The 24,401-nt window shown below is 41.9% G+C and overlaps 1 protein-coding gene across 2 annotated transcripts in view; it reads right to left on the bottom strand.

The window, feature by feature from the left end:
- galnt7 (UDP-N-acetyl-alpha-D-galactosamine: polypeptide N-acetylgalactosaminyltransferase 7) overlaps positions 1-22,498 on the bottom strand; it is a 46,485-nt gene extending 23,987 nt beyond the window's left edge. The window contains exons 1-3 of one of the 2 annotated variants that reach the window (XM_084004973.1): positions 21,885-22,498; positions 18,280-18,391; positions 2,010-2,328 (exon numbers count right to left, since the gene is read on the bottom strand). In XM_084004973.1, coding sequence (XP_083861099.1) covers positions 2,010-2,328; positions 18,280-18,391; positions 21,885-22,007 — 554 coding nt within the window. In that variant the 5' untranslated portion in view covers positions 22,008-22,498. The remainder of the gene's footprint in view (positions 1-2,009; positions 2,329-18,279; positions 18,392-21,884) is intronic. The other variant, XM_084004972.1, reaches the window with a different exon arrangement.
- Between the last annotated feature and the right edge of the window lie 1,903 nt (positions 22,499-24,401).

Raw genomic sequence — 24,401 nt, 5'->3', positions numbered from 1 at the left:
ACCACTCTGTTTTTGCCAAGCATGTTGTGCAGTTCTGTTCTGATAATGGCTTGATTTTATCTAGTAAAGTGCTTCTGCCTGATGACAACTTATATTAGTGATGCATGGCACACCACCTCATGGTTAGACCACTGCATCTGTACAGCTGATGCCCATGATTCAATAGAGGCCGTTAGGGTTAATTATGAATTTGCCACTACAGATCATGTACCTTTCTCCTCGTCTGTTGATATGGACTGTGTACCTGCCCAGACACCTGTTGATAATAACTTGAATATGGGGAAAATAGCATGGGATAACCTGTCTGAAAAAGATCTATTTGAATACAATGCTCAGTAATATATATGTACCAAGAGATGCCATCTCATGCCATGATATTAATTGCAAGAACCCTCAACATAGCACTGATTTATTTGATATGTATGACCATATTGTGAAATCTCTCCTTGCCTCAAGTCATTGTGTAAAACCAGCTTGCACAGCATCAAGCCAGGCTGGAATTATTTTGTAAGCGAGCTTCATGCAGAAGCTAGAAGGGCTTTTAAAGCTTGGGCTGTTGCAGGTAAAATCAGGCAAGGCCCCTTATTTGACTTTAAGAAAAGGGCAAATGCAAAGTTTAAATATGCCTTACGTTTTCGTATGGCATCACGTATGTGCCTTATTGATGCCTCTAAGGTCTTTGATCATGTAAATCATGAGAAATTGTTCCTAAAGCTACTTAATAGAGGAGTTCCCAAGGTTCTAATTAGAATCCTTGTCTACTGGTATGGGCAACAGTCTATGTTTGTGAAATGGGGTAACAACATGTCTGACCCATTTAAAGTTGGAAATGGAGTCAGGCAGGGGAGTTTGTTGTCCCCTTATATCTTTCAAGTCTATATAATGATGGAATGAGGCTGCTACTCAAAGTGCCCAGATGGAGTAGTGCTATCCATCTCTTTGTGCAAGTTGATGTTCCCTCATGTCCTGCTGTACTCAGGAATCTTATGTACAGATGTATGTGTAGGTTAATTGTGTCTAGCAATAGCATCATTGAAGCTTTAGTGAATACTGCGGTGAGTGCAGTAGGATTTACCTCTACACTGTGGAACCATTGGCGTCGCAGTCTTTATGTGAATACCTGAACTTTTTATGGACTGTCTATGACTTTTTAGATATGCATTACTACCTAATATATTTATATTTCTGTATGTCTTTTTTATGTATCTTCTATGGACCGCCTCTGTGTCTGGAATAAAGATTGATTGATTGATTGATTGATTGATTGATTGATTGATTGATTGATTGATTGATTGATTGATTGATTGATTGATTGATTGATTGATTGATATTATGATGGAGGATTACACCATAAGAAATACTTTATTGATTGGGGAAAATTGGTCTATGTTTACATTACAGACATTTACTATCTATTTATTTTTTATTAACAATATGAAAGTATTTGAGTGCCTGAGCTGTTAAAGTAAGTAATTGTCGTCAATGAGCAACCGTGACCCAAAAACTCAAGGTACGTACTGAACCCTGAATATTGTGGACTGTTACAACCCTGTCTACCAGTCTCAGGAGACCTCTATATCGCCAACACGGCAGTCTTTGCCAGGCATTTGCACTACACAGAGCTTCAGAGAACTGGGGATGAGAGCAGGCAGGTGTCAGAAAAAAACCGACGACACATCACTGACCAACTTTTAAGCTAAAACTATTCTGTTGGGTTGCCTCTTGACGCAGAGTATGTCTAGGCCTTTTATTGTGAAAGGTCAGAAATTAAAGGAGTGAAATGTATACGCGGCTCTAAAAAAGTGTTTGCATTGGCATATTTATCGACTTTATTACCTTAATCTTCAGTAAAGTTTAGGCGCAACATACCCCTCGGCAACGTGTGTGTGTGATGCAACTGTGCACACACACTGATCCACAGCAGCATGTGTTGCCGAGGGGATACGCACGCACGCACGCACGCACGCACGCACACACGCACACTAGTCAGTGTGAACAGCAGTACTTACTCTTCATGGCGTATATCACTGATTGTTCTGTCCAGTGAGATCATGTCGCTAGCTACCATGTTGAAGCCAAACTCTTTGATGGAATCCTGGATGGCGTCTTTGTACTCTGGACCCAGGACAAAAGCCTTGGCTCCCTCTCCAGGACCGCCAGGGACCCCCTGAGGCTCAGGTTCCTTGGGCTCCAAGTTTCCCAGGATACCCTTCTTCAGGACGGGGCTGTTGTAGGCTTGTGTGTGGGGTTTGAATGTCACATACTGCTGCTGGATCACCTGCTTCTGGTTGGGCTGCTGGTCTGAGTTCTGGGGATTCTTATCCCCGCCTGGGGATATCAACCAGAAACCAAAAGATGAGACAATACCGCAACACAAAGTGCGAATAAAAAAGTACCTCATGACTTTTGCCCTTGTTTTCATAGGGAAAAGCTATAAAACAAATGTTATGAGTGAGATGTACCACAGGGATTCTGCAGGCATGTAACATGTGTATCAGGACAATATGAAAATTTCATGTCACAATATGAAGCAACTTACACTAGTTATATGGAGTTCATTCATAGTCAGTATTTAGTACAGTTTATTAAGTTAAGATATGAGCCCATGAAGTTGAAAGCAAGCAACATTAAAGCATTTCCTTTTTTTCCTGGTACCCAATGGTACATTTTTCTGTACTTTACCCTGTTTGTAAAAACAGAACATTTCTTTTGTAAAAGGTACTTCTCATCTTTAACATGTTTTTTTTAAATTATTTTGTACAACACCACACAAAATAAAATCCACCTCTCTCTTGACTCAAACCATCTCTACAACCTGCAGCCTGTCAGTCAGTCACCAGGGCAACACTGTTGTTGATAATGCAGCCGAATCGCACATAATTTCCTTCCTGTTTTGAAAGCGCTGGTGCGTTGTTAGCGCTGCTGCATTGTTAGCTCTGCTGTACGTCATACTATGATATTTCCACATTAATAGTCTGCAATTCACGAATACTGGTTGCATACTAAGGTGTAGGACATACAAATAAACGTCACACAGTGTTGTGGTGACTAAATGTCATGTTGGTGAGTTGGTGGTGTTTCAGGCGCAGCCAGTTGCTGAGTGTTGGCTAATGTTATTAAAAATAGCTAAGCCACTTCTCAGGTGTTAAGTTAGATTCTTTAGATGATGGCTGCTGGCATGCTAGCACAGGTACGGCTGCTGTGCTAACGCTAGCTACAGCTGCTGTGCTAATGCTAGCTACAGCTGCTGTGGGGGATTTAACTTTCAGACATTGGTAGGTCGGGCTGCACGGTGGGTAGCACTGTCGCCTCACAGCGAGAGGGTCCCGGGTTCGATTCCCTGGTCAGGTTCGGGTTCCTTCTGTGTGGAGTTTGCATGTTCTCCCCGTGTAAGCGTGGGTTCTCTCCAGATTCTCCGGCTTCCTCCCACAGTCCAAAGACATGAAGGATGGGGATAGGTTAATTGATAACTCTAAATTGCCCGTAGGTGTGAATGTGAGTGTGAATGGTTGTCCGTCTCTACATGTCAGCCCTGTGATAGACTGGCGTCCTGTCCAGGGTGTACCCTGCCTTCGCCCAATGACAGCTGGGATCGGCTCCAGCCCCCCCGCGACCCTGAATACTGGATAAGCGGTAGACGATGGATGGACATTAGTAGGTCGACAGTGAACTCTTTTAGATCCAATTATTTCACATTACACTGCAGCGTGCGATATCCATGTGTGTCAAATCTTGAATGCAAATGTTTCTGCTCGCTCTGACTCCCTCAAACGACTGTACTCGAGGCTTCATGAGCAATGACCCTTACGTAGTAGGCCCCAGGGATTAAAATTAACGCTGTCCTGTCGTCCCGGGGACGTAATAAATTGTCATCGGGAGGATAAATATTCTAACTCGGGCCAACGAGAATTTTGGCTGACTAAATTTTCATCACTATTTCGAAACCAGAACGGTGGTGTGTGGAAAAAGATTTATTTGAAAAAGGTAAATGGAACGGGACTGGCTGGCACCCTCGCGTTTATGTTGTTCTATGAGACAAGTGGCAACAATGTCGCAGCCTTTATTGAAGATGTAAAAAAAATGGCTTGTCGAAACCGGAAGGCCCTTGCAGCAAATTGAACACATGACTTGGGATTTGCCAATAGCTTCAAATTCAGACATCCATCTAATTTCACCTGAAGAAAAAAACCAACACTGATGCTGAACACGTCATTCCCTCCTCTCAGGCAAACATGAAGGCAACATCTGACATACAAGACCAAATACAACCAAGTGACAGTGTGTCAAATGTTGGAAGTAGGAGAAGAAAACATTCTGGTGGTTCAAACTCCAGAGTTTCAAGTGCAACATCTGCATGTATAAAAGCTGAAGCTGAAGTGGCCGCTCTTATGGTATGAAAAAACTGCTCAAGGATAAACATGCCTTGGAAGAACAAGAAGAGCAGCTAACGAGGAAAAACGAACAGCTGGAGCTGGAAGCAAACATTGCTGCTACTATGGCCAAAATGATGGTACTTGGAGCATCAAAGGGATCCAGCATTCAAAGTTACTTATCTAAAGCATCGGATGGAATGAAGTCATATTTTGAGCATGGACAACATGAAAAGAGAACACTTACTATTAAAGCAGATCCTTATGTACCACGGTTACAAGCAATACATCCACCTGGACAAATCCCACCATACCACAGAGTTCTCAATCCGCAAACATCAGCAATAACAACAGCAGACAGAGCTGTAACTCAAGTTCAATCTCTCATTACAGCTCCCTTGACACTCCAGTCAAGCATTGGAAACTTAGGTGAACATGCACATGCAGTATCTCCAGATACATTGCCTGTTTCAAGCCACAATCAACAGAGCAATATATTCTCAGTCATGGAGAAGCAAAATGAAATCACAGCATTGTTAATGCAGCAACAGTGTCTCTCTTCCATGCCCAAAAAGGATATTCAAGTGACCCACTTCAGTACCAAACATTCATTAAATCCTTTAGTTAACCATAGTATTGAAATCAAGAACAATAATCCCAGAGATTGTTTCTATTACCTGGAACAATACACAAGAGGACAGCCAAGGGAAATTGTGAGGAGTTGCTTACATATGTCCTCAGACAAAGGATTCAGGAAGGCTAAGTCTTTACTTCTGGAGCATTTCGGCAACGAGTATAAAATCGCGACAGCTTCCATGGATATGGCTCTTTTATGGTCATCAATAAAACCAGATGACACAAAGGCTCTACAGGCATACACCCTATTTCTAAGAGGATGTTGTAATGCCATGGATGGAGTCAAGATGTATGACTATATAGATGACTACTAATATGATAGCCATCATGAAGAAATTACCCTACCGGCTGAGAGATAAATGGAGAAATGTGGCCTGTGATTTCCAGGAAAAATACAACCAAAGAGCTGCATTTAAAGACATGGTGAATTTCCTCAAAAGACAAATAAGGATTGCAACTGATCCCATATTTGGAGACATCAGAGACACTCCAACAGCGAGCAAAGATGTGAGGAGGCCTAAGTCACAGCCTCAACCAATAAAAGGAACTATCTTTGCCACCACTGCAGTTGCCAATAGGAAACATGATAAAGGAACTAAGGAAATGGAGAGTTTGCCCGTCGTAAAGAACTGTTTGTTCTGTGGAGATGGACATGCTTTGGAGATGTGTCCACAATTGGAAAAGAGGACACATAACGAGAAAATCACTTTCTTAAAAGAAAATGGAGTATGTTTTGGCTGTCTGTGTAAAGGACACATCAGCAAAGACTGCAGGAAGCGACTCAGCTGCAACATATGTAGTTTAAAGCATCTCAAAATGCTGCACATCTATCAAAGAAAGAAGGAAATTGACAAAGAGCAAGCAGAAAAGGAAGGAGCCAAAGACAACGCTGTTGCCTCTGTTCAGACAAGTGGTCTTACTGGGTCCGGTGAAGACAACTGCAAACTCTCAAAAGTGCCTGTACAAGTTAAGGCCAAGAAAGGGAACACAATAGTGCATACTTATGCATTTCTCGACCCAGGTAGCACTGCATCATTCTGCACAATGGGGCTTATGAACAAGCTTAATCTTCAGGGAAGAAGATCAAATATTCTGTTGAGAACCATGGGTCAAAGGAAGGTCATTGAAACCTGCATTGACATTCTGCTCCGGAACATTAGCTCATCCGGTCCGCCCCCGTCTCAGGAGAGAAAGAAGAAGAGACGGAGCAGCGCCAACATTTTAAGTGCGCCCTTATTAAAGACTTTATGGCAAATACACGGAGACAACTGGGAAAGTCGGTAAAAAAACGGAAGTTCCCACAGGCTCTTGTAAATTAGCCCCGACTTTCCCAGTTGTCTCCGTGTGTTTGCCATAAAGTCTTTAATAACGGCACACTTAAAATGTTGGAGCGGCTGGCTTGACTACGCGGAATTTTAACCCAATTCCAAGACCTGTAGTAACCTAGTACACACACATGCAGCGGATCCAGTGAAAATTAGGGGTCACCTTCTATAGGAGTGAAGTCCATATTAGGAAATGTGCGTCACACACCGAAGGTGGACGTGATCTCTCTCATAATGAGCTGCCAATGAACACAAGGTCTGTCTGAGCCTCTAAAACACCTTTTTATGTGATAGTCAGCAGTGGCGCCGCCAGGATTCAATTTCAATGTACGCACAAAAACGGCAAAATACAACAACAAATGGAAAAATACCTTTTTAAGACAAAATCGAATGTTTTCAGTATCAGTGAAATCAGTAGCGTATATCATGGTGATAGGCCCCGGTGCAAATATTTTTTTTGTGCCCTCCATCCCCGCCCTAAACACAAGCGCACGCTTGTGAGCACTTCACGCACGCACACACACGCTTGGACACACACGCACAGTACGGTATGATAACTCTCCCGGCCCGGGGAGAGAGACATGCATCGGCTCGGCCCACAGTGATCAGCAGCAGAGAGGTGACGAGACTAGAGCCGAGCTGTATTGTGAAGTGGAGAGGGACCAACACACGCTATGCGCTATTGCGCGCACACGCGCGCGCGATCGTCCTCTCAAATGCGGCTGCGTCTCTCCAGGTCACTGTGTGAGCGAAAGAAAAGCTCTGACTTGCTTGGTCAGACGTTGTTTGGTGTCACCCGCTGAAATTTAAATATCTAGCCCACCTTCAAAAGAAGTACGCACAGTGCGTACAGGATTCCGGCTGGCGGCGCCACTGATAGTCAGCATCAGAAGGAATCTAATAATGGACTAATGCATAGACTAAAATAATAAACTGATCAAAAAACAAAACATATCCTCTTTCACGACAAATTCATGGGGAATTACAAGGGGGAAAGAAATAAAAAAAATGTAAATCAATTGATGGTTTTCTATCATAGTTTTAGTGGGTGCTGCATGGAAAATAACTTTCTCTTAAAGCACCATTTCACTTTTCCTTCAAAATAAACTGCACACAAGTCTTAACCAGGTCTAGTTTAGATATTTACATTTATACTGTAGGCTTGTTGCTGCTGTATGATTGTGTTTGTGGAAATAAATTACCCACAAGTTGGTGATTTTAAAGAGAGATGTCTGTCTCTATGTTCTTGCTACTTAAAGTAAGGATTAGAAGTCTCCCAGCATTCCCCGAATTTTCCAAATAGCACAATAACAAAACAGTAAAAATCAAAAAACTTAATTTTCACGTTATTCTGTTTTTGTTTTAAAACAGAATAACAGCTACAAAATGTGTGATTTTGTGTTATTCTGTTTTTCCGTTCTGGGTTTAAAAAAAAATAACAGAAAAACAAAGTTGTTATTTTAATTTGTTTTTGAAACGGAAAAACCAAAGAACGAAGGGTACACGGATTGAAAACACAGAACGCGGGATTTAGAAAAATTTAAACGGAAAACAGAATTTAGAAAAATTTAAAATGGAAAAATGAAAATTAGAAAAATTTAAATGGAAATCAGAATTTAGAAAAATTCAAATGGGAAAAACACCGAACACGGGATTTAGAAAAATTAAAACGGAAAACAAAATTTGAAATTTAGAAAAATTCAAAGTGGGAGAGCGGTATGAGCTACCATCTACAAACAAAATTAACTCAGGTTTTGCAAGTGGTTTGTCTAGTGGATCGGGACGGGGTGAGCATAATGATCAACTAAGATCAACTTTCACAACTATATGGCTTGTAATCAATTAGGGAAGGAAGGAAGGAAACAGAGAGAAGGGGTCATCAGCGTTCAATAGTAAGGTTAGGTTTGGAAAGAAGGATGAACTCATAACAAGTCTGTCTAGAGGAGGAAAAATGTTGAGTTTCAGAGCGGAAGACATGGGAGACAGAGTGGGGGGCAAATAGTGTTTAGTGGAGATTCCAGTACCATGGAGGAGGTAGTTTCTACAGCGTGACTGAAATAAAAAATATACTGGGACCCGGGATGAACAGGGATAGAAAAAAGAGGAGAGGATAGTGGTTGGATCTGGAACTACAGGAAAAATAGGGTTAAAACAGCCATTAACTGCACTGAGGTCTTATAACTTGTCTTATTTGGTTTTGGTATGGGCAAAATGGGAGTGTTACAGGGGCTGGAGGTAGGTATTATTATGCCTTGTTCTAACAGGGACTCTATCACAGGTGCAATTCCAAGTTCTGCGTCGGGTTTAAGGGGATACTGGCGTTTCTTTCGGAGTGGTTTATCTGGGTTGACATTAATTGTTTTAACACTAGAAGCAGAAAGAATCAGTCCTACATCATTAGGGTGGGAGGACCACAAAGCAGGAGGGATCTGGGAGAGAAGATGGGAGGAGGTTGTGGATATAGAAATAGGCTGGGGGGGCTAAGGGCTGAAAAGATAACAGGTTGTGGGTCAAAAGAGACACACAGGATATACCCCAAGGAGCCAACCTTGTACAGTGGGTAACTGGCTACAGTATCACAAAATGTTTTGTCATTACAACATTGGAATAACTTCAACATCTTGCTTTTTGAGTATACGCTGAATTTGGCATTGTGATGAGCTAGACAATGAAGTAAGGGAAACCAGAGCAAAGAGTCAGATATTTCAGAAATCAGCCAAGAAAGGAAAGGAGAAATGGGTTGTTTGGTTATATGGTCATAGATTGTTTGAAGTTTTAAAGAAAGTTCAGGAGAGGGCAACTGCCAAGCATAGGTCACTGATCGGGAAACCTGTTGTAGCCTAGAAAACACAGTATTAACATTAGCATCAGGTACATCAAGATATACCCCATAAGGGGTGCATTAATGGTGCAGCCAAATTGACATAAATCACGACCCAGTAAGTTCAGAGGGGTACCAGTAGCCATTAGAAAGGCATGTTCTCCAGATAGGGGGCCTAATTCCACTGTCATTGGAGTACTTATTTGGTTTTGTTTAGTGATGCCAGAGACGCCTACTGTGTTTACAACCTCAACTCATACAAAGTCTTTAGGATTGATGGCAAGTCATATAATTCAGTTAATTTACACTTTTGTTTAAGAGAGAAAAAATAAAATAAAAAATTACAAGCGAAAATAATAATGAAACACTATTAAAAAATAAGATGAAATAAAAATTAAAAACCAACATAATTATTAACGAGAAATTTAAAAAATAATAAAACTAATATTAGCAAAAGGTAAAAAAAAAATGTATATAGACAAAACAACAAACTAGTTAAAGATAAACTTAAAATGACAAAGTACTAACAGTATGTAGAAAAATAATGTATTTACAAAAAAAAACTAAAATAGCAACAGGTAGGTTGCGGAAAATGCATTAAAACAGACAACCAACTAGTTAGAGAAACGATACTACTAAACAGTGTTGTGCCTGAACGCGTTCATTGAACAATAGTTCATGAAACCGTTCATATTTTGGGGCGAACGTGAACTGAACGTACTGTATTTCTGCCTGATGAACGTTACTGTGAACGCATTCATCCTGGTGTCTGTGAATGGCACACTCTCTCAGTTTAACTCCGTTCAATAGGGTGCCAGATTTGTAGAGCATTCCAGGCAAAAACCAGGTGAAAATAAAAAAATGTACAATGAAATAAAAATAAAAATAAAATTGAAACAAAAAATAAAATATTATAAAATGATTAACGAGAAAATAAAAATAATAATACTAAAAATTGAGAACAATATTTTTACAAAAAAATAAAATGGGGCAAATTAATTAATACAGAAACAACCGGCTCAACAGATATGATAATACTAGAAGGATAAGGTACGGTATTAATTATGAGAAACAAGAAATCATAAAATTGAAAAAATAAAATATTTGCAAAAAAATACTAAAATAATAAAAGGTGGGTAGGGTGAAGTGAATTAAAAAAAACAACAACAAAAAAACAAACCAACAGGCTAAAGAGAAGCCAGAATACTAAAAGAACCAACAATTTAACTACAGTAAAGAACAAAAGAGTAAATAACAAAGGGCAGGGTGGAGGAAACTAATTAAAACAGACAGACAAACCAACTAGTTAGAGAAGGGACAAAGGGCAAGTTACTAACAGTCTTGAGTAACCAGAAATAATAATAAAAAATAGAATATAACGTATTTACAAAAAGACTAAAGTAGGTTGGAGAGAATTAATTAAAACAGACAAACAACCCAACTAGTTAAAGAAGCGATACTACTAAATAACAAAGGAATAGTGAAGAAAAATTTGAAATTTACATGAAAAGAAAGTACTCTTAGCCACGTGGTTCATCGCAAACCAGCAGTCGTGAATCACGGTGAACAAAAGGTTATTAACTAACGGATAAGGAATTAGAGCTGGTATGTTGTGTTTAATTGTAACCTCCCGAACAACTACTCAATTCCAGCAATTTCTCACAGTAAGAAAACAACATATTTATGGCCGCAGCGGGCCTTAAATCACAGCAAAATACAAATACACAACATTCCATCCATAAAATCACAGAGAGTTTCACCAAGCATATCGTCATACTACAATAGGAATCACGATAATCTGTATGGTAGACTGGTTACTCCAATACAATATTATCCACCTCATATAATAAACCGTTACGCAGAGAATAACTCAAACCCATAAGGTCACTTCATAGAGAATCGCACCATGTAATCCGTCATTATACTACAAAAGGCTTTTTTGCTTAAAACTCACCAGAACCGCCTGCAGTCAATCAATGCTATTTGAAATTTAAAACGCGTTACCTGGGTCTATGGAAGATCCGGACCTGAGACAAGGCATTGTGAATATCAGCAAAAGTTAGGAATTTTACAAGAGGCTTCCTTTACCCTTTGAATTTGGCGCCGATTGCTAATATTCAAAATCACTCCTTCCAGTCCAGACGTCCTCTAGCCCAGGGTTAGCGAGTTGCCGACAACGCCATATTGTGGAAGAAAAACTCTTCAGGTCCAATTCTGTGGCTGGTTCAGATGAGGATTAATCACTGCTCAGTGGAGAAAAGAAATTCACAGTGTATCCATGAAGATCCATTCTGTCGAATGGCCTGGCCGAGAGAGATACAGAACTATCTGGAGAACAAAGGGGAAGGCGTCATGAGTGGATTTGCATTGAATCAACATATGTCTCTCTACAGAGGAAGAGACATCTGTGGATGTCTACAAGGTGTGACTGTTCTCGGGACAGCTAGACAATGTCACAACAGGGGCCACTCATCCGGTCATGATAAATGTATGCGAGACAAAAATGTTTTTCGGAGACAGTTCAGGAAGGGGGAAAGATTAAAGGATCTTTTCATCAAGTCAACCACAACAAGTCAACCACAATCAAATAAGGGCAGCAGGACATTTGATGAGTACAAGAGAAAGGAATATTAGTATGAGATTAAAATAAGAATTGTAAGGTAATGCATTTTCTTTTACACTACCATTCCAGACACAGAGAGAGCCATCAAGAAAAATCTTAATTTGGACCACGACGATCTTCCTGTGAAGAGGGTGCTAGGTGTACAGTGGTGTGTTCAATCAGACACCTTGAAATTCAGAATCACATTGAAAGACCGACCCCTCACAAGACGAGGGATTCTTTCAGCAGTGAGTTCAGTGTATGATCCCCTAGGAATATTGGCACCTGTAGTCCTGAGTGCCAAGAAGATCCTGCAAGATTTGTGTTGTAAAAGGATGGGTTGGGATGATACTGTACCAGACTGCATTGTACAGAAATGGATGAACTGGATTCAGGAGCTACATATGCTGGAAGACTTCAAAGTAAACAGATGCTTCAAACCCACAAACTTTGGCACTGTGAAATCTGCTCAGCTACATCATTTTGCTGATGCATACGAGGATGGTTATGGAACCGTTAGTTACCTGTTGCTGCATGACAACCAAGGCCAGACACATTGTGGATTTGTGATGGGAAAGGCAAGAGTGGCTCCATTAAAACCAGCCACTATCCCTCACATGGAGTTGACTGCTGCTACCATGGCGAGCAGAATGGACACAATGTGGAAGAAAGAGCTGCACATGGGACTAACGGATTCCATATTTTGGTCGGACAGCACTTCTGTGCTCAAATACATCAACAACAAGACTACAAGGTTCAAGACTTTCGTTGCCAACAGAGTCTCTGAAATTGCCAAAGTCTCACATGCACAACAGTGGCGATACGTAAACACAGTTAACAATCCAGCAGATGTGGCTTCCTGAGGTTCGACACTCAAAGCTTTCCTAAAGAAAGCAATATGGGTTTCAGGACCTCAGTTCCTTCTTCACCCTCAGGAAGAGTGGCCTCAAAACCCTGATGGATTGGAAGAAATCTCATCAAAAGGACACTAAAGTTAGGAGTGTAACTGTAAACACTGCTCAGATAACTTCCGAAGAAGTGGTTCTAATAACTCACTCAATCCATCACTACTCGTCCTGGGTTCATTTGAAAAAGGCAGTGGCTTGGATGCTCAGACTGAAAAGACTGCTCCTGTATCGTAGCCAAAAGAGGAAAGCCCAGCTTCTTCAATACGACAGCCATGAGAGAGATCTGCCCCAAAAAGGGACAGGAATGCTTTAGACTCAGGAAAACGGTCGTCTCACAGTTAAAGAAATGGCTAATGCTGAGTTGGAGATATTCTGCTTTTGCCAGAAGAAGAGGTTCCCAGATGAAACTTCAAGTCTGAGGAAAGGAATTAACGTTAACCGGACAAGTCGTATTCATAAACTCAACCCCATTATAGATATATAATGAGAGTTGGTGGGCGACTAAGCAGAGCAGCAATGCCAGAAGAAATGAAACATCCTGTCATACTGGCCAAAGCCTTTCACATCTCTGAGCTGATCTTTCAACATATGCATGAAGAGGTGGGGCATGGTGGTCGCAACCACATGTAATCCAGACTACGCCAAAAATATTGGATCCTTGGCGCAACTGTGTCGATCAGAAAGATTGTGGCAGGATGTGTTGTTTGTCGTCGTATAAATGCTACTCCTGGACAACAGCAGATGGCGGACTTACCCCTGGACAGAGTCTCACCTGACGAACCTCCCTTCACATATGTGGGAGTTGACTACTTTGGACCTTTTGGAGTGAAGCGTGGAAGGAGTGTTGTGAAGCGCTATGGTGTTATTTTCACATTTAGCTGTAAGAGCTGTTCATCTGGAAGTGGAATCATCACTCGACACAGACCCTTTCATCCATGCCCTTCTGCGTTTTACGGCCAGACGTGGTCAAGTGAAAGAAATGCGCTCCGACAATGGCACCAACTTTGTGGGAGCCCAGCATGAATTGAAGGAGGCAATTGCTAACTGGAATCAAAGTCAGCTCCATAACACACTGCTCCAGAAAGGAATCAAGTGGATCTTCCATCCCCCTGCTGGCTCACACCATGGAGGTGTATGGGAAAGATTAATCAGATCAGTAAGAAAGGTTCTCAATTCAACCTTCAATGTGCAAAATCTCGATGAGGAAGGTTTCCATACGGTCTTATGTGAAGCTGAGGCGATACTCAACATCCGTCCAATCACTAAGGCTTCTACAGATCCAAATGACCTTGAAGCACTTACCCCAAACCACCTGCAGCTTCTTAAGACTTCACCATCCATGCCACCAGGACAGTTCAGGAAAGACGACAAATATGCTCGCCGCAGGTGGAGGCAAGTCCAATATATGTCTGACTTGTTTTGGAAAAGGTGGATCAGAGAATATCTTCCACAACTACAGGAGCGACAGAAATGGTCCAACATAGGGTTGCACGGTATACTGGTACTAATTTGGTACCGGGGTACTGAGTACCGGGGTACCGTTTACATTTTTTCGATACCGGTACCGGAGTTTCGATACCGGTACCAAAACGATTTTTTCGATTACCTATGTAAATAAAAGCACATTTCGTAATGCAATAGCCTGCAAATGTTTTTACTATTATGCAAGTGTTTTTACATTAGTTTTTCCAAATAGAAAGAGTCCAAATGTTATTCATTTAAGTGTGAAATGTTTATTGTTTCTTTTTCACTTGAACAACTATTAAACTACTATATGAACTATTAAATATTTAATTAGAACTATTTAAAAAGTGCAAAACATGCAAAAGTACAAAAGTACTTCTCAATAAACAAAGTATGTGCATTTATGCAGTTTAAAAAAAAAAGGCAATACAAAGTACTTTTAAATTAAATAACACCAATGTGCAAAATGCAATGTTAAATAGAAAATAAAATTACTATAAAATGGATATTGTAAAACTAAAATGGTAAAGTAAAAACAGGAAGAAGCTTTTGCAATTCTTTTTTAAGAAAATTAGCATGTCTGCCTTCTCAGGCAAGAGACACGCACGCTCCTGGCTGATGGTGTCTCCTGCTGTGGAAAATATGAGTTCTGAGGGTGTAGAGGATGCCTGGACACACAGGTACTTGCGTGACAGTTCAGACAGCGCTGGCAGGCTATCCCTCTTCTCCCACCACCAAGTTACTGGGTCCACGGAGGTCAGGGTAGCTGGTAGGCTCCTGTAAAGGTCAACCTCCTTCTGAACCTTCTCATTGGAGCCGATGTCCTCTGTGGGCGTTAGTTCAAGTGCTCGGTCCTCTTCAGCAAAGAGCTCCTCCACAGCAGATAGCTTGGGCCTCTTCTGTGGACTCGGAAAAAAGAAAGAGTGAAGGACGAAAGAAAATATTTGAATGACATCAACTATAACTGTTCCATGGTAAAACAAGGTTATTATTATTATTATTATGTGGATCTTACACATGCTGCCGTTGCACCCTCATCGGAGGATCTATCTTCATCCTCCCTCTCCTCCTGCCGGACCACTACACCTGGATGCAGCTTTCACATGAAAATAACAGTTGCACATAAATATAGTAAGTCTACTGTAAATGATCATTAAACGTTATTTGTATTACTTAGAAGTTAGCTAGTGGTTTTACTATGCTTAACGGTAAAATATATTATGCTGTTAACGTTAAATCTTGCTAACTTGAGCGAACTAGCACGCTAACGTTAAAGTCATCGATGGCGTGGTTCACTCTTGTGCTTAACGTTAATGATGATATGCATGCTAAGATGTTAGCTAGCCATCAGGAGCGAACTAACGTTAGCAAGCTAGCTATAGATAGCTAATTAATTATTAACGTTAACGTTACCTGAAGAAGTTCCTTCTCCGGCATCATCTTCATTAGTCACCGACGACACTGTCAGGGTCGGGGATGTGGGTGGCATAGGCTGGGTGGATACGGGCGTTGTGGAAGCGGACTGTACCCCACCACTTGTCACCGTTTTTTTTTTTTCATGCAATCGAACACGGTGCAGCTCTGTTGTCTCAGATTAATGCCGTGCACGATTAAATGCTTCATTAAATTGGAAGTGTTGCCCGTCTTGGCAGCTACTTTTTTATCGCAAACATTGCACTTTACGCCGTCTTCCGTTTTTGTGAAATGTAGCCAGACCTTGGACCGTTGATGTGACATTTTTTCACTTCGTTAAGTTTACCTCAGATGCGGTCCCGATGTGTACATTAGCTGAAGTGACGCATTTGTTTTTCCACTCTCAGCCAGTCGCTACCTAGCGATTCAATCAGCGGCCATGTTAGATTTTAGAACAGATATGGTGATTGGATGAGAGACGAAGTGAGATTAACTATTAAAAAATAATAAAAATAAAAAAGTACCAAAAGTTGGCACCGAATGTTTTGACATCTTTTGGTGCTCGGTAGTACCGAAGTGATTCGGTCGGTGCCCAAAAAGTACCGACCTTCGATACCCAGCCCTAGTACTGAGGCATTTAAAACGGTACTATATTGCATTTGGACGGGACCGGTACTTGCAGCGCCGTCGGCAGCGCCCGCAACAGCGCGGCGAACTCGCCACATGACGTCACCGCGTTGTAACTACAGTTGAGAGGACGAGGAGCGACCGGCAGATTGGGAGATAAAAAGAAAAAGCAAGCAAGCCGGAGGAAAGAGCTAGCAAGTTAGCGAGCAGCGTGGACTGAGCAACAAACGGAGCAGGAGGAAAGCTTGGAGAGAGAGAGACGTTGGAGAGGGAGAGAGAGAGAGAGAGAGAGAGAGAGAGAGAGAGAGGAGAGAGAGGGAGGGAGAGAGAGAGAGGGGGAGGAGAGAGAGGGAGGGAGGGAGAGAGAGAGGGAGGGAGGGAGAGAGAGAGGGAGAGGGAGAGAGAGGAGCACGGAGAGGAGAATGGCTGCTGCATACGTCACCACGCCGCAACTTGTGTCAGGGGCGCGAAGTGCGATATGGCAGTACTTTAGCTTAAAAACAAATGAGCAAGGCGAGCAGTTAACGTCGATGCACCGGTGTTTAAAAACATGCATGGCTAACGGCGAAAACACCTCCGACTTAGCCAAACACTTAAGGCGGGTCCACACCGGACCGAAAATCGGCGTCTTTGAGAGAGTCGGCGTCCGTGACATGAGTCTCCTTGGTGTGGTCGCTCGAATCGGCCCACGTCGGCGTTCATTTCAGCCGATTCAAATGTGTAATCCGCCATTCGAGTCGGCCATATTAAGTAGCCCGACTTCATTTACGGACGTGAGTCGGGCAGTCGGTGCGGTGTGGACCCGCCTTTAAAGGACAAGCCCCCAGACCTGCACACTGAGCTCAGGGAACGACAGGTCATTTACTCAGGAAAAAAAGTCACATTCAGTGCTAAAAGCAAGCGCCACCCCCCTTCACTCTTAACAAAAGTAGCTCTGGAAGAAAAAAATAGAGCTGGTTTATTTATATTATTATTGTTATAAGAATTTTGTATAACCTCATGTCTTAAAGTTTTCTTTGTTCAGGTTACAGCTTTATGTGTTGAACTGTTTATTACTTTAGTATCCCCATTGCTGACCTAAATGTTATCAGAGGCCTGGTAGTCATGATGTCTTGTTCTGCATGAAGATTAACTGTCAATGACGCATCATCTCCTGTGCCTTTAAAAGACTCAAGTCACAACAGTGATTGGAGCACTTCCTCTGTAGCATCCTCACACGTTGTTGCATTGTAACTGCTCCTCTTGTACAAGATTAAAGTCAGACGTCGACTTTACTTATGTCTCCGATCTCCTCCTTGGGTGAATTTATTTGTTTACAGGAAAAATTATATTATTGTATTTATATTTTAACAGTGATTTTTAAACTTTTTGCACATGTAAAAAAAAAAAAAAGGCTACATGTGTACAGACCAGAATGCTACAGTGCTTTGGAAACCTAACATTACACTGTGTGTGTTGTACTATGCAGTTCATTCAGAAGTGTCAGAATGCTACAGTAATGCTGGGAAAATCATGCTGTTGTCATCATGCCCACAATTTCTGTGACTATTGTGGATTCCAAATGAAGACAAAGATATTGCGCATACTCCTTCCCTTTCTTCTACTTTCAGAGCCCACTCAGCTATTAAGGACAGGGTCTGTATGAGTCCTGGAAATCCTTGGAAATGCTTCAATTGCAGTGATAAGTTGTTGGAGTTTGAATAAAGTGCTGGAAAGTGTTTGAAATTGTAGTTGCATTATTTTCATGTATTATAGCTTGATCAGTGACACAATTAGATACATTTTTTCCATCCTAATTTGTCTCCCTTAATGTAGAAGGCTCTCACTAAACATAATTGTGGTAATTTAAAGCAAAATAGCATCTGATTTGGTTAAGTAAAATAATCAGTTTGTAGACAAACACTGAAATACATTGCTGCATGTCTTTGTTTTGTTATAATTGATTCAAGTTTATTTGGACATTCACCACAATCAACATTGTGAGTGTTTTTTTTTATTTATCCCAATCCAAGGTAAAACCATCCCTAATCATCTGCTTTACACCTGCTTAATCGAAGTTCATGCTTTTCCTAGAGCATGTAGGAGCTAGGTTTGTTTATGGGATGTGTCTCACCATGTTTGAGTCTGATGGAGTTGAGGTCGACCTCCACACCTTCCACATGAGGCCAGGGCACCACAGGCTTAAACTGATCTACTAAGTCTCCTTTGGGAAGCATGTCGTCATCCTGTATGGAGGATACAACAGAGATCACACATTAATAAAAACATCGGTGGTAGAACATGCTGGGACAAAGAAGGGACTTGCAGTTGTATGCCTCCGCCAAACAGTCAAGTTGTAGTTTCCATCCATATCTATCCAAAATGTCATCCCTTCATATTTTTGTCTATTAGACATTTGTGTGAAATTGTCACAGTGACATTGACCTTTGACCATCAAAATCTTGGTAGCAACCTGTCAATCACAAGGTAGCCCTGCCATTTCCCCTGCTTTATGGTTGGAGCAATGGTTGGAGCAAAGCTTTACATTGTAAACAGTACTGTTTACAGTACTGTTTACAATGTTTATCGAGATAATAAACAACTGAGAAGTTAAGGTAATTTTTTAATTGTCTTCCATGCAATCTGACTTTTTAAGTTTAAGGCCCCTTGGAGTTGGCTTAACTTACATTACCGGAGGCTAGTGGTTGACCGATATGGGTTTTTCAATGGCAAATGCCAATATTTAGAGAGCAGGGTGGCCGATGGCTGATCCATAATGCCGGGTTAGCCCGTGATAAATAAAGAACCTTGAAATAATCATTAATTAATTAATTAATAATTAATAATAACAACAAATGAGACACAAAATTGCAATGAGGGTGGGCCCACTGAGGCTAAAGAGCTATGACAGATCAGTGGTGGGACCTCACTTCAGACTCGGGGTGTGAGCGGAGCTGGACCGGTCCTTTTATAAGAAAAATGGCGTTCGCTCGCAGTAGGGGCAAGCGCAAATCGTGCCGCGGCAGCTGTCGCTGTTTGGTGGCATCTTCCGGTGGCATCTTCAGGTACCACCGACATGCCACGGCACCTGAGGCTGTTTGAGGCACTTCCCGACATGCCACGGCAACTACAGCTTTTTGAAGCAGCTGCCACAGGATGAAGTGGCTGTGGGATATTTTTTAATAAAAAAATAATGATGATAAAAATGTAACCGTAAATACTTGGCAGATAAGACTGTAGCATTATCAGAGCACTAAATATTTGTTGAATGCCAAAATCGGCCTGCCACTCACCTACCACGGCATTTACCGACAGCTACAGCTGTTTGAGGCAGTTGCCACTCACCTGCCGCAGAAATGAAGTTACTGTCAGTCAAACTATGTCAAATCTGCCTGTATTTGTCTTCAAGACACTGACACTGCTTTCATATATGAAATATGTTTCACATGATTAATCTCCAGTGTGTGTGTGTGTATGGGGTCAGTTCAGTCTCATTAATAATGAATGCACAGAGAAGGATTCACAAATGTATTTTCTGATTTATATATAAATGACTCTCTTCTCACAAAGACTTTTCTTTGTCAGCGTACAGCCTACTTACCACTTTGAATTATGTTTTTATATTTATTTGATTTGCTCCCATAAGAGACATCATAAGAGTTAAAGAGACGAGAGAGAGAGCGACGACATGATTTAAAAGACGGCCGAACGGCGGATTCGAACCGGGGCCGCTGCAAGGAGCTTTGCAACATGGGACGGTAACTCCACCACTAAGCTATCAGCAAAGTTAAAGTGACTATGTAATCAGTCAGATCTTGTAGTGTCCTTATGATGGGGTAGTCATATTATACTACTAATACTATTAATACGACTTCCGCATTCACACAGTCGGTGAGTTTTTGCCAGCTGTCCTTCCTGCATGTTACAGATTAAACGGTTTCCTTTTGCCTGCATTATATGTTAAACTTCTTCGTATTTCTGTAAGATTATGGTTCGCTCCTCGTACGTGAAATACGCCGCTCCGCTGCCGTAGACTGATCCATGTTTGTGATTGGTCAAATGCTGCAAACGCCGCCTCTTTCATGTGCACGCGCTCATAGCTGGACAGGTAAACCCTGGGTTGACTTAACGAGTTGATAACCAGCTTCGTGTGACCGCTTATCTCCGATTGCCTTTGTTAGGGTAACTTATGCTGGATCTCTGAAAGATACCCTGGTATGTTGAACTCGCTTCGTAGTACAGGCCCCTGGAGAGTCTCAAAAATCCACAAATAAATGCAGACCAGTTCACGAACAAATGCAAACAAGTTCACAAATGAAAAGCGTCTTGTAAATTCAAGTTTAACAGTTTGTATATAAATGTAACAACATACAAATACATTTTTGATGAAAATTGCAAATATTTTTTTATTCATATATTTATGCATTTCTATTACATTTATTTAAAACGAAATGTATTTGTGAGCAGAAAGTCATTTATATATAAATCACAAATACATTTGTGAATCCTTCTCTGTGCATTCATTATTAATGAGACTGAACTGACCCCATAGTGTGTGTGTGAGAGAGAGCGAGCGAAAATATACACCGTGACAGCCGGCCCTTGCCTCGTGAGCAGAGCCGTGCGCCCCACGAGCTGAGCCGCGCGCTACGCTGGGGTGGGACCCATCAGCGGGGCCGGCGGCAACTGGAGCAGACTCTCCATTTACTACAATACTACAAGACGCCTGACGGGGCCGGCGGCGAGCGGAGGGTTGTGCGACGGCTCCTCAAGGCTGCCTACAGATGTGTCTGCAGACATTTTTTGTTTATCGGCCTGTCACACCTATTTTGATATCTTAAAATATCCCACCTATGTTGATAGCACAAGACAATGTATCCATTATACATCTATATGCTACCTCAGGTATCTGTTCAGAAAATCCAACCAACATACACCAACAGTGTACACTGTAATTGTATCTACCTATAGTTCCTCATATCATTACGATGGCGACCTGGCTTTTGGTAAACAAACCATGATCTATCACTCTTTCATTTAGGTTAACATGTAGGAAAACTTCACACAAAATGACATGATTGAGGTCAAAAAGTGATTGATTTCTGACCTCCACTACTTGATCTGAACACGATGGTAGGCCTATCTCCCGTGACAACGCAAACATTAAAAATATAAATAGGTCGAATTAACCATAAGCCTTGTAAGCAAAGTAATAACCGAACTTATGTACAAGTTAATATGTACTTATGTACTCTGTTCGCGTGACTTTCCAGAAGGTGTCGTCTCAGTGAAGAGAGACACCTATACGGTGACATATCCGGATATGTATCCGGTGTGATTAAGGGATGTAACGTTAGCGTTACGTGTGGATGCAGGGACCGTACTAGTATTAAACGACGGATCACTCATACTCAACTGTAACGTTACAGCCATTAAGCATCGAGACAGCTAAGTAGCTAGCTAGGAACATATCTCCATGACAACGTGTGTAAGTTAGGACAGGAGAGCCAGCCAAACATGCGAATGAAAACGACTTCCCGTTCCGCCGCGTTAGGAATGATGTGTTTACAATTGAAGGCACACAATGTGCGACTACGACCCTTCTGTCACTATTAATAATAATTATTAATAACGTTACTTGCGCACATTGATGTGTTGCGTTGGAGTTATGCTAGCACTGATACGTGGGGTTCCCCTATGGACACTTAAGGTTAACTGGACTTCCTGTTGTCAACTCACCCGTTTTCCAAAGGGGCTTTCGTCGTTGGGTTTCGGCGACAGGGAAGACCAGAGCACCACCAAACCAAGAAAAGTCCCAATGAAAAGCAGACTCCGTAGAACGAACCCCACTTTCAGCCTCATCTCGGAAGCTCGTTCTGGGTAACCAGGCTGCCGACAGCTAAGCTAGATTAGCTGCTAACGTTGCCGCTGCTAGCGAGGGCGAACCGGCTGGCAGCGAAGACAGCCAGCTAACAACTAGTTCGCTGCTGGTGGTGTAACTTTTAACAACACGGCTGGCACTAACTCGTCGACGGGAGGTGTTGCGTTCACTAAAATAGTATTCAGTATCCCGCCAGGATGCTGGAAACGGCTCCTGTTCGGCTCTTACGCCCGTGTCCTTCCTGACAGCCGGTCTCTGACCCGCTACTGCTGTCTCGGTTCAGCGGACTGTTCCAGCGTCGCAGCCCCCTGCAGTTCAGTCGTGTCCGGCTGAGCGCCACACGCCTGTAGCGGCATTAAACGGCTCGCCTCGCACAAGCAAATATTGCTAGATATATTAAATATTCTGTACTATAGTCAGTATTTTGAACACCCAATTTTTAAAAATTGAAATCGTCACCCTCGGTTCCTGACGTGTCTCATAAGTTCCCGGATATTAAAGCTGGCTCACTGGGTGTGGGAAGAGAAACAAGTGGTCTGTCTGGTTTGTAAAGATACAAGACCTTGTAAAGGTTGCGGCTCATTGTTATCACGCCCACGCCATATAGCCTGCCATTGAAAAGATTAAAAAAACAACTCTCATAGCGTTATTATCATAAATAGAGAAGCAATTACTGAATAAAAAGTGTGAATGCTAGGAATCTGAATTTAAGTGCGTAAGAAAGTGATGTAGAATAAGTTGTAAAAATTGGAATTGAATTGGTATGTGCCACAGGACGCACCTTTCCATCTTGATGACCCACTGGTTACATATGGAAACAAGGGAAATAATTCCGACAGTGTATAAAATATGTGAAATATTTTTTTTAAAACATGTTTTTAAGCTGATGCTACACTGCATTGCTGGGTGTCATGTGTAAGAAAAGGTGAAATAGGAGGAATATTTGAAAAGAGGTAATGGTTTTAATTTGTAGAAATTAGGCATTGGACTCACTAATTGTGATTCACAATATTATCCTGGTAATCAATACTGGAAACAGTGTTTCCCAGAGGATTTTTGGAGACTATGGTGGGGGGGGGGGGGTATGCTCCAGGGGGGTCCGGGGGCATGCCCCTCCGGGAGAAAAATTGTAATAGATTTAATTTTAATGCATCAATTTGGTGAATTTTGAGAACCAAAATATGACGTATCGATTACTGACCAATTTCTTAAAAACTGCTGGTGCTGATACAAATGTTGACATACTAAATGGGGTTGAGGAGTTTAAGCATTCACGAAAAGATGAAAACAAACATGACTAAAACACAGTGCTGAGCCTTTATACTATTAGTTTATTATGACTATTATTATTATTATTATTATTATTATTATTATTATTATTATTATTATTATTAATATAAGTGGGTGACTATTCCTCAGCCTTCCTTGTTTTGGTTTTGACTCAAGCCCCGTTCACATACATCGCCACTCGCCCATCTCTGAGCGACAACTGTCAATGGAATGTGAATGTGTTCTAGCGGAATGTGGCCAGGACACGCGAAGCGATGTGATGTGGGCGGGTACGGAGATAAAATAATTTTAACTTTCTGCGATGCGACTGAAGGGATTCCATGCGAGTACCAATTGGAATGTAAAATAGAGATGACTGACAGTTGACGTCAACAGAGAGTTCCACAGAGAGGGGCAGTGAATTTTTTTTGCCAGCGAGTAGAATTCAGCGAGAAAGCAAGGGGAAACAGGTGAGTAGCGACGTACAGTATGTGAACGGGGCTATACGCGCATGAACTGTCACACTCGCGCAGCTGAGGGGGGTAGGCGTGGGGGACGCCTTGCCATGGCGACGGGGGAAAACAGAACGTTGATGAGCCAAACCAGCCGCAAGGATTTCCCCTTATAATAAGCGCTGCTGCCCTCCTGTTTAGGCCTATCATTAGAGCCGCTAGTGAAGTCCATTTGCCTTGATAAAATAATTTTGGGCAAACATTGAGACTATGACGGCCTAAATTATATTATTATATTATTATTATTATATATATTATATTAGTCCTGACCCTCCCTGTGGCCTCCTCCCAGCTGGTCATGCCTGAAACACCTCTCTAGGAAGGTGCCCAGGGTGCATCCTTACCAGATGCCCGAACCACCTCAGCTGTCTCCTTTGCCTTCCGGCTCAGCTCACAACTGAGCGGTACAGCGAATGCAATACTGCCCCCTCTGCTCCAATTCTCCGGCCAATCTCCCGTTCCACTGTCCCCTCAATTGCAAACAAGACCCCAAGGTACTTGAACTCCCTCACTTGGGGTAAGGACTCTTTCCCCACCCGGAGCAGGCAATCCACCGGTTTCCTGCTGAGAACCATGGCCTCAGATTTAGAGGTG

The sequence above is a fragment of the Eutrigla gurnardus genome, assembly GCF_963514095.1.
Source record: "Eutrigla gurnardus genome assembly, chromosome: 3".
NCBI lineage: Eukaryota > Metazoa > Chordata > Actinopteri > Perciformes > Triglidae > Eutrigla > Eutrigla gurnardus.
This window is presented reverse-complemented; position numbering and strand designations above follow the sequence as displayed.